The sequence below is a fragment of the Myotis brandtii genome, unplaced genomic scaffold (assembly GCF_000412655.1).
Source record: "Myotis brandtii unplaced genomic scaffold, ASM41265v1 scaffold234, whole genome shotgun sequence".
In the NCBI taxonomy this organism is placed as follows: Eukaryota; Metazoa; Chordata; class Mammalia; order Chiroptera; family Vespertilionidae; genus Myotis; species Myotis brandtii.
This window is the reverse complement of record NW_005358812.1, coordinates 102,787-118,875: the sequence shown is the minus strand read 5'-3', so window position 1 is coordinate 118,875 and position 16,089 is coordinate 102,787. Positions and strand designations below refer to the sequence as shown.

General features: G+C 37.1%; 2 protein-coding genes across 2 annotated transcripts; both read right to left on the bottom strand.

The window, feature by feature from the left end:
• Positions 1 to 1,883: 1,883 nt before the first annotated feature.
• Positions 1,884 to 2,843, bottom strand: LOC102241035 (olfactory receptor 52N4). Its single transcript, XM_005866593.2, has one exon. It carries the CDS (start codon positions 2,841 to 2,843, stop codon positions 1,884 to 1,886), a length of 960 nt encoding a protein of 319 aa, XP_005866655.1.
• An 11,350-nt stretch (positions 2,844 to 14,193) lies between these two features.
• LOC102240732 (olfactory receptor 52N4) lies at positions 14,194 to 15,175 on the bottom strand. The gene has a single exon (XM_005866592.2). It carries the CDS (start codon positions 15,166 to 15,168, stop codon positions 14,194 to 14,196), a length of 975 nt encoding a protein of 324 aa, XP_005866654.1. The 5' UTR covers positions 15,169 to 15,175.
• Positions 15,176 to 16,089: the final 914 nt, after the last annotated feature.

The window sequence follows — 16,089 nt, the reverse complement described above, 5'->3', positions numbered from 1 at the left end:
TTCTTATTTTTCACCTCTATATTTTTATAAAATTGATAATTTTATCAATATATTTATTCAAAAAAAATTTTAATGTCCTGTGTATGTATGTGAACATGTGCATGAACTGTGCCTGTAGTTACTATACTGAGCAAGAAGGAAACATTTCTTCCCATTTAGAACCTTACAATTTGATTGGAAAGAAACATCAATAAGAAAGTATGTAAATAAGAATATTTAAGAAAATACGAACTTGGTAATAAAATATCTAGAGAAAACCCTTTTATTAACATTAAACCTTAGGTCTGACAGATGTAAGTAAAAAAAAAGACACAAATAGCATAGCAAGTATGAGCAAAGAGGAGATGTAGAGCACCACAACAAGCAATGAGAAAACTCACCTATTAACAAGACCACAAGATGTGTGCACAGAAATCAACATACATTGGGTTCCAAGGAAAGTCTCAGTCACCCAAATCCACATCAATAAAATATATTATCTGACTGTAACAGAATAAAATTAGAACTTAATAATAAAAGAACCATTTGGCAAGAATCTAAAATATATGGAACCTGGAGAGTATTATGCTAATTGAAATAAACCAATCAGAGAAAGACAAGCATTACATGATCTCACTTATATGTGGAATCTAATGAACAAAATTAACTGATGAATAAGATAGATCCAGAGACATAGAAACATGAAACAGACTGTGGAATCTCAGAGGGAAAAGATCCACCAAAGAACTTGTATGCATATATGCAGAACCCGTGGACACTGACAATAGGGTAGTGAAGGCCTAGGGTGGGGGGTGGGAGCACAAGGAAGGGCTAGGAGTCAATGGGAGAAAAAGGGATACATATGTAATATTTTCAACAATAAATATTTAAAAATTAAAATAAAATATATGCTACTAAATAACTTATGGGGAAGGAAAAGGGAAACTCATAAAAATAAATTATATTTAAAGAACTTCATGATAAAATGAGGATGACATAATTAAAATACATATCCAAAGAATTTTTCTTTTCTTTTTAGATTTTATAACCTCTATCAAAAGAAAAAGACAAATTAGCAATAGTAAAGCAGATATTTTATACAGAAGTCCAGGTAAAGAACAAGTGAATTAACTCAAAAGCAGAAAATAATTGACAGGGGTAAAAATGAGTGCAATAAAAACAGAAAAAAAAACTATGAAAATTAAAGAAAATTAATAAAAACAAAAATTGACTCTGAAAATATTAAGATAGATACACTTTTTATAAATCTGATTAAAGGAAAAATTATAAATAAAATGAACAAAGACCAAATTTGGACCCTCTAAAAAACAGAGCTTGAAACCTCATTAAACTAATGACCTCATGGATATTTTATAACTTCTTCATCAGGAAGACAACAGTGAGAAAATAGAGAAATTTTGGTATTGATGAGAAAAATACAGCATTTTTTCCCGAAGGAAAGTAACAGTATCTTTCAAACTGGAAATTCCAATCACTATTTGAAAATAGGACAAGCTTGCATATGATTGTAGATAATCTCCTTCCATCAGGCATTCATCAAAGTTGATTTCATTTTCCTCCGTTGTCTCAGCATCCCATTATGCTTATATTTATGGGAACTTTGGTTAATGATGAGATCAGTCCTTCACAGGATGAGAAGACATAAAACTCACAGGAATGGTTCTGGGCATGCCAGTGATGTTAAGATTCTGAAGACAATGGGAATGCATGAATCAAACTCTCCCTTGTTATAGCCCAAACAGTACTCTCAAGAAGGCATTATTAGACTCTGACTAAACAACCAAAAGAAGTATTCCTTTCGTTCTATTTCCTTCTTTTTTTCCTCTTCATTCCTCTTCCACTTTGCTTCTCTTTCCTTCCATGACAAATGTCCCTTTCATATGTTATGGGGATTTGGTAATCTTAGAACCTGAAAGGATCCTTATGACACAGTCTCGTATCTGTTTGGTTTTCACCCCATAGACAACAGGGTTCATAGTGGGAGGCAAGAGCAAGTAAATATTAGCCACAATGATGTGGCAAGAGGCAGGAATTATGTGACCTCCAAAACGATGGGAAAAGAAACAAAAGAAGGCTGGACTGTAGGAAAAAACAATGGCACAGATGTGGGCAGTGCAGGTGCTGAAGGCCTTTTGCCGAGCATCCGCCGAGGAGAGGCTGACCACCGTCCGTAGGATCATGGTGTAGGAGATTGTGATGCACAGGATATCAAAGCCCCCAATCAGGAGAGCAACCATTAGACCATAGATAACGTTGACCTTGATATTTCCACAAGATAACTTGGCTACAGACATGTGGTCACAGTAGGTATGGTATATTATATTGCCTCTGCAGTAGGGTAATTTCTTGGTGATGAACATTAAAGGAATGAAAAGCAATGCCACTCTCAGAAAAGTGGCTAACCCAGCCTTTGCAATGATAGGATTAGTGAGGATAGCTGAGTAGCGCAGAGGGTAACAGATGGCCACATAGCGGTCCAGGGCCATAAGCATGAGCACCCCAGATTCCATCCCTGTTGAGGTGTAGATAAAGAACATCTGAACCAAGCATTCATCAAAGCTGATTTCCTTAAGATGGAACCAGAAGATGCAGAGGGCTTTCGGGACTGTAGTAGTGCACATGACAAGGTCAGTAAAGGAAAGCATGGCCAAGAAATAGTACATGGTCCTGTGCAGGGAGTCCTCATAGCGGATGAGGCAGAGAAGTCCACAGTTCCCCACCACAGCTACAACATACATCGTGCAGAATGGGAAGGAAATCCAGAGGTGCATGTGCTCTAGTCCCGGGATACCATTAAGAATGAATGAGGCTGGAGTCATGTCTGTTTGGTTCAGCATTAGCATGATCAGATTGCTAGAAACATTAAGCAGCTTATAGTTTTTGTGTGTTGCTTAGTTTATATTTTGTTTTCTGATCCTCCAGGATTAGAAAAAAACAAAACAAAACAAAAAACAAAATACAATCTTAGTCCTGTTCTTTCTCTCACTCTCCCTTTTTCTCTCCCAGTCAAATCTGCATTTCAATATCAAACAAATAGTTTAAATGAGAGAAAATATTTACTTAAACAAGTTAAAACCAAGTAGGTTTTGATTGTTAATTCATTAATTTACCAATTCATTAAACAAATACATATTTAACATCCACTATGTCCCAGGCTCAATCACATATATTGTCTGCATTATTTTGAAACTAAGAAGACATAGATACAATCCTCACTAATTTATTACTCTCAATGATTCATATTCATATGCTAAATACTCTTTGAGGAAGTTGACAAAAATTACTCATTTAATACTCATCACAAGCCTAGGAATTACATTTATAAATTTGCACCTTATTATTGAGTAAATGGAGACCCTAAAGAGATAAGGCTGCTTTATGTCTGAATTGCTGTACAGTTAATACCAACACTAAGCCCTTCTCTGACCACCTCATTTTAATTATTTCTTTTCAATTTTGTCATAGAAATGTGTGTTAGAAAGAAATAGTACCATAGGATAATAATGAAAATAAAAAATAATCCAACTCCATCATTTGTCAAATTCCACCTTCCCACAGGTAGTTACTTAGCGTTGACTTTTTTATTTTAAAATAATTTGTCTAGACGTTTACTTCCTTTTTCCTTTTAAATTGTTTTTATTAAAATTATTACCTAGTGTTTTATTTTTATTATATATTGCTATTATCCCTGTTAAGTCACATGAAATGACATTTATATCTTCTTCCCTATTAATATTTTTCCTTTTGATAATAATTTCATTTATTTTGTTTAGTATCTGATGTAGCAATGTAAAAAAATTTTAACTGATTTTCAGAATTGTAAAATGTTTTAAATACAATCTATCAATACTAGTCCTTCCCACACCATCTGTCTGTTTCTGGGAAGTGCTGACAGAATCAATCTCTTTTGTCATTTAATATCATGGATTATAAATATTTATTTACTGGAGGTCCCATGCACAAAATTCGTGCAAGAGTAGGCCTTCTTTCCCCTGGCTGCTGGCACCGGCTTCCCTCTGGCACACGGGACCCAGACTTCCCTTGCAGCCCCGGCTTTGTCCAGAAGGTCGTCTGGAAGGACATCCTGAAGGATGTCCAGTCTAATTAGCATATTATGCTTTTATTATTATAGATATTCTTGAATCACCCTCAATCTAAAAAAACTTAATTTTTTATACTGTATTTATAGTTATATCCAGTATCTAGCAAGCCACCAGACACATTTTACTAGTATATGCTGATAAATATTTTTGAATGAATAAAGAGATTAATGAGTAAATGAATAAAATTTTACACTTGAACCACCAGATGAAACAGAACTATCGTGTCTACTTCATAAGTCACCATAAAATATAAATTTCTGTCATCTTTTGTCTATTCTCTTTCCCCCAAACCATAGACAATAAGTTTGCTTTCTCACTGCATAGTCCACAATTTTACCATTCATGTTTTCCTCTCAACATGACATTAAGTTCCTCCAAGTAAGTTTTACTTTTAAAGTGGAGGAAACAGTCACAGATAAGTCTCTCCAGACATGAAGCAAGTAAATTAGAATTTCATTTGGAGAACAATGGTAAAATAGGTAAACAACAAAAGTGTTTTGACCATGATGGAGAACTATGGGGGTGATTTGTACCTGCCTTCCACTACAACAGATTCAGTTTGGTTAGGAAAGTAACTTATTTATAATCATAATGAAAAGTTACACTGAATTAAAATCTGACACAGGGAAATGAACATTTTCCCCAAAAACCCAAGCTTTCACAACACTACTGTCCACAAATTGGTGGATGGAATCAAACTTGTATTTCTAAGAATGTAATAATCAATTAGTATACATCCAAACACCCTCTTCTCTTGATTGTACTGCCTACAAAATAAAAAACCTTGTTTCTAGTTCCACTTTTCTGTCCTTTAATACCTTGGTTTCTGGTTATAAAAGCAATAAGTTGAAGGCAATTTGTTCCAGGTGCTCAGGATCTTGGTTAAAAAAACATCATGATTCTACATGAGTTGTTTATTTTTATGTACATATACAGCTCTCAACCTCTAAATCCCTTGATATTTGTACTATTAAACTAAGCATTTAAATTTAAAAAATGTGTGTTATATATCTCAAGGGGATATTTCAGCACATTAGAGACACAGGCACTGTTGTGGGAATCAAGCTAACTCCTACCCTAAGAGAATGAAAACTTTCCTATCTTACTCCTATGTCTAAATAATTAAGTAAATAAATAAATAAATAAATAAATAAATAAATAATTTTATATGTTGTGTGTTTGAGTGTGAGCAAGCATTTATGAGGGGGGTGCCCTGGCCCTATAACTCACTTGCTTAGATCATTGGTTTGATACAACAAGGTTAAGAGGTTCAATACCTGATCAGGGCATGTAACAACAATCAACCAATGAATGCATAAATAGGTAGAGCAACACATCAATGTTTCTTTCTCTCTGTTTCTCTCTCAAATCAATAAATAAAAATTTAAAAAAGAATGAAAGCAAACTTTTAAAAATAAGTATTAGAGATTGTAACATTTATTGCAGAGTTGTTTATTTTTATGTAAGGCTTTGTGGTGCACATGTTGAAAACATGTACATACAGAATCAATCCATTTATTCACAAATATGTCGATTTCTTCTTTTATTTATTTATATTCTTATGTTCCTAATTTAAAAACTTGCCCTGCTGGCATTGATCAGTGGTTGAGCATTTACCTATGTACCAGCAGGTTGCTGATTTGATTCCTAGTCAGGGCACATGCCCGGGTTGCAGGCTGGGTCCCCAGTGTGGGGCTTGCAGGAGGCAGCCAATCAATGATTTTCTCTCATCATTGATGTTTCTATGCCTCTCTCCCTCTCCCTTCCTCTCTGAAATCAATATATACATAATTTAGTATTAGTACTCCCCAAGATAGGCTAAGATCTATGAAAAAAGGATGAGATATTATGGGCCTGAGTTTCTAAGAAATCTATTTTCAACTGAAGTAAATGATAAATATTATGGCATTCTAGAAAGTCATCAAAAGTTCAGGCTTATTATGCATACACATTAAGTTTGAAATAATTAATAATAATCATCATATAATGATGATGATGATAGTGTCAATAATAAAACACAATAACTGATTCTATTTTTAATTTTTAAAATTCATTAATTAAGTACTAACTATGCCTGTGTACATTACTGGAAAGAAATGTTTGGAAGGAGAATAATAGCACTCTTAAATTGTATGATATAGAGGTAACTTATCATACATTTAAAAAATCTATATATATGTAAAGCCAGCGACTGTAACGCCATAACGACCAGATCGACCAGTCACTATGACGCCCACTGCGACCAGTGAACCGGCCAGATCAGGGGGTGGGGCTGGCTGGCCAACACCCCCTCCCCCTTGGCTCTTCCCTCTGGCTGGCCCCACCCCTAATCAGCCTGCCCCACCCTGATCAGCCTGCAGCCCCTCCCCCCAGCCAGCTCTGCCCCTGATAGGCCCCCACACACACCAATTGGGGGTGGGGCTGGCCGGCCAACCTCCCACCATCTCCTTCTCCCAACAGGCCCGGCCGATCTGCCCTGATCTGAGTCGGGCCAGCCAGAACCCACCCATGCACAAATTTGTGCACTGGGCCTCTAGTATAATATATTTATGGTTCAAGACAGGGCATTCACACCAGACAGCTATTGTTATCGCCCCCCCCACCCCAATAGGGGGTGGGCCGGCCAGCCAACCTCCTGCGGCCCTTCCCCCTGGCTGGTCCCACCCCTGATGGGCCCCCACCACCCCAATGGGCCACAGCCCCTCCCCGCAGCCAGCTACACTCCTGATCTGCTCCGCCACACCAGTTGGGGGTGGGGCTGGCCAGCCAACCTCCCAAGGCCCCTACCCCAATTTGCCCTCCACTCCATTAAGGGGCAGGGCCAGCTGGCCCACCACCCACAGCCCCTCTCCACAGCCATCCCCACCCCCAATCAGGGATGGGGCACGCCAGCCAATCACCTTCGGCCCCTCCCCCCAGCTGGCCTGGCCCTGATCAGGGCAGGCCAGCTGGCCAGCCTCCCGCTGTCTCTTCATCCTGACAAGCCCAGCCCGATCCACCCCAATTGGGACCAGGCTGGCTGGACCCCACCCGTGCACAAATTCGTGCACTGGGCCTCTAGGATATACATATGTATCTAGCTAGTGTATGTCTTTATACACACACAGTAGCAATATATGGTTTTGAGAAAAGCCTTATTCATACCATATTAAAGCAAAAATTTGGCTAGTTTCAATTAGCATTACATAATTAGCTAATTCTAATAAGGATTGCTAAGTATTATGACTGAATGAAAGTTCTTCACATGTATTTATATAATTAATTTAATTGCTTTTTTATTCTTACATATGTTGGACTTTTTAAACTTACAGAACACAATACAATACATATGTATGTAATGAATACTTTTATCACAATTTTAAACCTCATTGAGTTTTTAAAAATTGAAGTTTGGCCTGGCTGGTGTGGCTCAGTTGGTTAAGCATCATCCCATGCACCAAAGGGTCACCAGTTCAAATCATGATCAGGGCACATGCCCAAGTTGGGAGCTGGATCCCCAGTAGGAAACATGCAGGAGACAACTGATGGATAATAATCTATTTATGGATAAACTTCATTTTGTTAATTCATTCAGTGGTTGATGGACATGTAGGTTGTTTTTACTTTTTGGCTAACATTATTACTGTAATATTTGTGTAGAAGTTTTTACTTTAACAGTTCTTTTAAATTATGTTGGATATATACTTAGAAGTTGAACTGCTGGACCATATGGTAAATATAGGCATAACTTTTTAATAATATGTTTTTTATTAATTTCAGAGAGGAAGGGAGAGGAAGAAAGATATAGAAACATTAATTATGAGAAAGAATCCTTTATCAGTTGCCTCCTGCATGCCCCCTATTGGGGATTGAGCCTGCAACCCAGGCATGTACCCTGTCTAGGAATCAAAACGCAACCTCCTGGTTTATAGGTTGACATTCAACCACTGAGTAATACTGGCTGGGCGTATCCATAACTTCGAGAAATTGTCATTCTTTTTCCACAGTGGCAACTTTATATACCAGGCTTCTACTAACCTCATTAGTACTTGTTATTTTCCATTTAAAAAATCATTATATCCATTCTAGTGCGTGAATTGGTCTCTTATTATGGTATTGATTTGCATTTGCCTAATGATGTTGAGCATCTTTTCCTATGCTTGTTGTTTTTTGTATATCTTCTTTGGAAAATGTCTATTCAAAGTTTTGCCAATTAAAATAGGTATAAGGCATATTAGGAAAAACAATAGCAAGATGGTAGAAGTCAGTCCTTTCACTGAGTAACTATATTAATTGTAAGTGGACTTATGTCTCCAATTAAAAGGCAGAGATTGGCAGAAAGTTGGTTCTAGCCAGGGCAATTAGGCAACAAATATATCTAAATCAAAAAAGGATGAAGTAAAAATATGTCCATAAGCAGAGGTATATTTTATATAAAGAAAATCTTAAAGAATCCACAAAATACTATTAGAGCTAATACACAAATTTAGCAAAAATTTTGGATACTATATCAATGCATAAAAATCAGTGTATTTCTATATACCAGCAATGGAAAATCCTCAGAAGAATATCAGAAAAAAATTTATTTTTATAATAATATCAAAAACACATTAGTAATACCTTAATCAATAAAGGGGGAAAAAGAAAAAAATAATAAATTCTACTAAGAAAGTACAAGACTTGTTCACTGATAATTAAAAAAATATTAAAAATAAATAAAAGAACACCAATCTAAATGGAAAAACTTCCTATCTGAAAAATCTCAGACATCTCTTATACCAGTGTTTGCTGATACATCTCCTAGGGCAAGGAAAACAAGAGAAAATAAACAAATTGGACTACATCAAACTAAAAAGCTACTGCACAACAAAAGAAATCATCAATACAATGAAAAGGGAGCCCACTGTATGGGAGAACATATTTGCCAAAGATACATCTGACAAAGGATTAACATCCAAAATATATAAGGAACTCATACAACTTAAGGAAGACAAACAATCCAATTAAAAAATGGGCAGATGCATGGGGGATAGAAGGGATCAGTGAGTGGGTGGACAAAAAGGACATATGTAATACTTTCAACAATAGAGATAGAAAGAAAGAAAGAAAGAAAGAAAGAAAGAAAGAAAGAAAGAAAGAAAGAAAGAAACCATGTTGGTGTAAAAAGAAAAAGATAAAAAATATATATAAAAATAAATAAATAGAAAGACTTCCAATGTTCATGAATTGGAAGACTTATTAAGATGGCAATATTATTCAAAGCTATCCATAGATTCAATGACATTTCTACCAAAATTCTGATAGTTCCTTTCCACAACTGAAAATCCAGATTCACAAATTTATATAAAATTGCAAGGAACTCTTAATTGTCAACACAATCTTGAAAAAGAAGAACAAAATTGCATGACCCACACTTTCTGATTTTGAAACTTATTACAAAACCACAGTGATCAAAAGAGTGTGGTAATGTTATAGGAAAGACATTTATGAACTAGAATTAAAAGTACAGAAATAAAGTCATACATCTATGGTCAAGTTATGTTTTGCTTTAGTTCCAAGGCCATTTAATGAGGAAAGAATTCTCTCCAGCAAAGTTCTGGGATAACAGGATAGCTACAATATAAATAAATTTGGACTCTTAACACAACATATATAAAAATGAACTAGCAATGGGTCGAATGCCTAAATATAAGAGCCAAAATTATAAAATATGTAGAGATAAATTTTCATGACTCTTAGAGTTGGTATTGATTATATTAGATATAAAATCAAATTCATGAGCAGCAAAGGCAAAAATGAATTGGACTTCATAAAAATAAAAAAATCCCACAACTTTTATCCAGTAAAAATAATATCAAGAAAAAGATAATTTATATAATAAGAGAAATATTTGCAGATTACATATCTGATAAGAGTCTAGTTTCCAAAATGTAGAAAGACTCTTACAACTAAGCAATAAAAATAGAAATATCTCAATTTAAATGACAAAGTAATTGAATAGTCATTTTTCCAAATGATATAGCTAAATGGTCAATAAGTACATGAAAATATGACCTACATTATTAGTCATTAGGGAAATACAAATAAAAAACACACTCACTACAATGGTTATGATATTTAGATTGTTTTTATTGTAGTTTATTTCTACAATTATGCCATTATGGTCTGAGGAGATGCTTGATATGATTTCAATCTTCTTGAATTTGGAAAGACTTTGCTTGTGACCCAATATGTGATCTATTTTTGAAAATGTCCCATGTGCACTTGAGAAGAATATATATTCCGTGGCTTTGGGGTGAAATGTTCTGAAGTCAATTAAGTCTATCTGATCTAGTGAGTCATTTAGGATTGTTGTTTCTTTGCTGATTTTTTGTCTAAAGGATTTATCCTGTGATGTCAGTGGTGTATTAAAGTCCCCTACTATGATTGTATTGTTGTCGATCTCTCCCTTGATATCTTCCAAGGTTTTTTTTTATGTATGTGGATGCTCCTGCATTGGGTGCATATATGTTTATCAGGGTTATATCCTCTTGTTGTATCGATCCCTTTATTATTATGAAGTGGCCTTCCTTATCTTTTGTTGTGGCCTTCGCTTTGAGGTCTATTTTGTCCGATATAAGTATTGCTACCCCAGCTTTTTTTCATTTCCATTTGCCTGAAATATATTTTTCCATCCCTTCACTTTCAGTCTGTGTGAGTTCCTTGTTCTGAGGTGGGTCTCTTATAGACAGCATATATATGGGTCATGTTTTTTTTTTTATCCATTCAGCCACTCGATGTCTTTTGATTGGAGCATTTAGTCCATTTACACTTAAAGTTATTTATGATAGGTACTTTTTTTGTAGCCATTTTTATTTTTGTGCCTGTGTTCCTTCTTACCTTTTTATTTCTTCTTTTTACACCAGTCCCTTTAGCATTTCTTGCATTGCTGGCTTGCTAGTGATAAACTCCCTTAGTTGTTTTTTTTGTTTGTTTGTTTGTTTGTTTTGTCTGTGAAGCTCCTTATTTACCCTTCAATTTTGAATGATAGCCTTGCTGGATAGAGTATTCTTGGATTCAGTCCCTTGCTTTGCATCACTTTGTAAATTTCCGTCCATTCTTTTCTAGCCTGATGTGTTTCTGTTGAGAATTCATTTGATAATCTAATGGGAGATCTCTTGTATGTAACTTTCTGTCTCTCCCTTGCAACCTTTAAGATTCTCTCTTTGTCATGAACATTTGTCATCGTAATTATGATGTGTCTTGGTGTGGGTTGGATATGATATTTAAAAAAACAAAATATAAAAAATTTCAGCAAAGATTTGAATAAGATGTGACCCTCACACTTTACTGGGGGGAATGTAAAATAGTGAAATCACTGTGAAAAAGAGTTTGGCAGATCTGCATTGGCAGAATCATTGATTGGCTACCTCCTGCACACCCCACACTGGGGATTGAGCCCACAACTTGGGCATGTGCTCTGATCAGGAATTGAACCAGTGACCTCTTGGTTCATGGATCGATGCTCAACCACTGAGCCACACAGGCCAGGCTGCTTTGTGTATTATTAATATAGTTAGTCCTCCTATACTTTGATTAATATTTGCATCACATTTTATTTTACTTTTTAAAATATATTTTATTGATTTTTTACAGAGAGGAAGGGAGAGGGATAGAGAGTTAGAAACATCGATGAGAGAGAAACATTGATCAGCTGCCTCCTGCACACCCCCTAACTGGGGATGTGCCCGCAACCAAGGCACATGCCCCTGACCAGAATCAAACCTGGGACCCTTGAGTTTGCAGGCTGACGCTCTATCTACTGAGCCAAACTGGTTAGGGCTGCATAACATTTTAAATATATTCTACTTTCAACCTAGCTATATAATTATATTTGATACTAGAGGCCCGGCACACGAATTCATGCATGGGTGGGATCCCTCAGTCTAGCTGGCAATCAGGGCCAATCAGGGCTGTCTCGCCCAGTCCCAATCATCCAAACCCCACCAGCAAGCTAACCTACTGGTCGGAGCATCTACCCCCTGATGGTCAGTGCGATCATAGCGATTGGTCAATTGGCCAGACACTTAGCATATTATGCTTTTATTACATAGGATAAGCTTTTTGTAGACATTATATAGTTGTCACTTTTTTTTAATTCTCACCTGAGGACTTTTATCAATTTTATATAGAGAGGAAAGGAGGGGGGGAGAGAGATAGAGAGAAAACATCGATATGAGAGAGAAAAATTGATCAGTTGCCTCCCATATGCACCCTAACCAGTTATGGTCAGGGCACATAACCTGCAACCTGGTTATATGCCCTGACCGTAAGCAAACCCATGATCTTTTGGTATACAGGACGACATTGCAACCAACTGAGCCACACTGGCCACGGTGAGTCACGTTTTTAATTCACTCTATTAATCTATTTTAATTGGTGCATTTAGACTATTTATATTTAAGAAATTATTGGTATGTTTGGGCTGAAGTCTGACATTTTATGTTTTGCCTTCTACTTGTCTCCGTTTTCTATTTTTCTGCCATCTTGTAGGTCCTGAGCATATTTTAGAAGTTCATTTTGATTTATTTATATTTTACAGTGTATCTCTTTGCATAGAATCTTTTTTTTTAATACTCACTTGAGGATATTTTTCCATTGATTTTTAGGGAGAATGGAAAAGAGAGGGAAACACAGAGAGAAATATTGATGTGAGAGAAATACATCGATAGGTTGCCTCCTGCGCAAGTCCCGACCAGGGTCAGGACCTGGGAGGAGCCTGCAACCGAAGTACGTGCCCTTTACCAGAATTGAACCTTTCAGTCCACAAGTTGACACTCTATCCACTGAGCCAAACCAGCCAGGGCTGCATAGAATCTTTAGTGGTTACTCTATATTCTGTATTCACATACGTAACTTATCACAGTCTCCTGATGCCATCATTTTACAAGTTCAAGTGAAGTATGAAAACCTTATCTCCCTTTTTTATCTTTTTACCCTTTCTCATTTGTAATTACTTTAAATATTTCTTCAATATAAATGTAGAACCATGTCAACAGAGTTATACAATAGTCAAACATAATTTAGAAAATTCAAGATAAAAAGAAAAGATTGTTGAAAGCATTACAGATGTTCCCCCTTTTCCCCATTGAAGTCTTCTAGCCCATCTTGTCCCCCACCCCAGGCCTTCATCACCCTATTATCTGTGTCCATGGGTTATGCATACATGCATACAAGTTCTTTGGTTGATCTCTTCCCACCCACCCACCCTCCCCTGCCTTCTGTGTGAGATTCAACAGTCTGTTCCATGTTTCTATATCTCTGGATCTATTTTGTTCATCAGTTTATTTTGTTCATTTGATTCCACATATGAGTGAGATCATATGATACTTGTCTTTCTCTGACCAGCTTATTTCATTTGGCATAATACTCTCCAGGTCCCTCCATGCTGTCTCAAAGGGTAACAGATCCTTCTTTTTTATGTATGGTATAGTATTTACCCATTTGTTTTTGCTTAGTATATTATTTCTCTTTAATATAATTACTATTTACACAAATTCCTTTAGTCATTTAGCAGTTTGATAGAGGAGATATAGTCAAATGACTAATTTATTTTCAAATTATAATCCAGAGGCTGAAATCTCATTAGAATAATTATCTCATGGTGTATTTACTAGCTCTTCATCAGGAAGATAATATTGAGAATATAGAGAAATTGTGGTAACAATGAGAAAAACAGCACATATTTCCCAAAGGAAAGCAGCACCTGTCTTTCAAACAAAAATTTCAATCACTATTTGAAAAACAAGACAAACTGGCATCTAGCAACAGATTTTCTCTTTCTGACTATTTATTTCCTCTGATAATTTACCCAGCTTCCCATTATGCTTTTGTTCATGGGAACTTGGGTTAATGATGAGAGTGGTCCTCAAAAAGCAAGAGGAGGTGAAAAGGTAGAGTGTGAGAGGCCATGCCAGTGATCTAGGAATTCTGAAGACATTTAATGCCCCACTCAGCTCTTTATATTGTCATGACAAAATCATACTCTTAAAAAGACATCATTAGAACTTAACTAAACAGCCAACAGAATATTATTTCCCTTGTTGCCATCCCCTTTCATCTCTTCCATGAATTATATCCCTTTCATGTGCTGAGATTTGGTATCCTTAGAAACTGAAAAGATTCTTACAACGCAGTCTCGTATTTGCTTGGTTTTCACCCCATAGACAATAGGGTTCATAGTGGGAGGCAAGAGCAGATAAATATTGGCTACAATGATGTGGCAAGATGGAGGGATTTTGTGACTCCCAAAGCGATTAAAAAAGAAACAGAAGAAAGCTGGACTGTAGGAGAAAACAATGGCACAGATGTGGGCAGTGCGGGTACTGAAGGCCTTCTGTTGAGCATCTGCTGAGGAGAGGCTGACCACTGCCCGGAGGATCATGGTGTAAGAGATGGTGATGCACAGGATGTCAAAGCCCCCAATCAGGAAAGCAGCCATCAAACCATAGATAATATTGGCCTTGATATTTCCACAGGATAACTTGGCTACAGATAGCTGGTCACAGTAGGTATGGTGTATTATATTGCCTCTGCAAAAGGGTAATCTTTTGGTGAGGAAAACCAAGGGAATGATGAGCAGCACTGCTCTCAGGAAAGTAGCAAACCCAATATTTGTAATGACAGAATTGGTGAGAATAGTTGAATAGCGCAGAGGGTAGCAAATGGCCACATAACGATCCAGGGCCATAAGCATGAGCACTCCAGATTCCATCCCTGTGAAGGTGTGGATGAAAAACTTCTGGACAAGGCATTCATCAAAGCTGATTTCCTTGAGATGAAACCAGAAGATGCAGAGGGTTTTAGGGATTGTACTAGAGCACATGACAAGGTCAGTTAAGGAAAGCATAGCCAAAAAGTAGTACATGGACCTGTGCAGGGAGTCCTCATAGCGGATGAGGTAGAGGAGCCCACAATTCCCTACCATGGCCACAACATACATCGTGCAGAATGGGATGGAAATCCAGAGGTGCATGTGCTCCAGTCCTGGGATACCATTAAGAATAAATGAGGCCAGTGTCACATATGTTTGGTTCAGAATTATCATGATTAGGTTGGTATAACTATTAATAAGCTTGTAGGGTTTTAGTTTCATTTTTGACCATCCTAGATTTGGAAAAATAGAGAAGAAATCTTAGTTGTGGTCTCTCTCCCCTTCCACCTCTGTTAGATATTGCATTTTATATCAAAGAACCAATGAATTTCAATGCAAGGAAATTATTTAAACATAGTAAGTCTTGTTTGTTAATTCATGAATTTATCAATCCATTCAACAAATATGTATTTAGCATCTACTATGGGACAGGTTCTAGCAAAGCTATTGTGTCTACATTGTTTTAGAACAAAAAACATAGATACAATTCTCATCTAATCTAATAAAAGACAAATAGGGTAATTAACCGTACCTCCGATATGCTTCCCATTGGCTAATCAGGACTATATGCAAATTAACTGCCATCCAAGATAGCAGCTGGCAGCCACACAGCTGAAGCAAACATGAGGCTTGGTTGCCCCAGCCATGGAGGAAGCCAAGGTTTCCCGCCTGCCGCTGGGCTCTGAGCTGCACTCTAAGCAACAATGTTGCAATTATAGAAGCTAAACAAACCCCAGATACCTGCTTTCAGCTAGCCGGGCCTCAGCGAGCAGGACTGCATCAGTGTTTCAATTATAGAAGCCAAACAAACCCCAGATACCTGTTTTCAGCAGCCGTGGCCTCAAGCTAGAGCCGGGTCTCAGAGCTAAAGCCGGCTCTCAGATCCAGTAACAGCCATAGAAGGTAAATAAATCCCAGAATAAAAAAGAAAAAAAAGAGAAAAAGGAGAGGTTGGGAGCTTCAGTCACCTGCCAGCCTGAAAACGGCCCTCAGCCCCTCACCCAGACTGGCCAGGCACCCCAGTGGGGACCCCCACCCTAAAGGGGGTGTGACCAGCTGCAAACAGCCATCAGCCCCTCATCCAGGCTGGCCAGG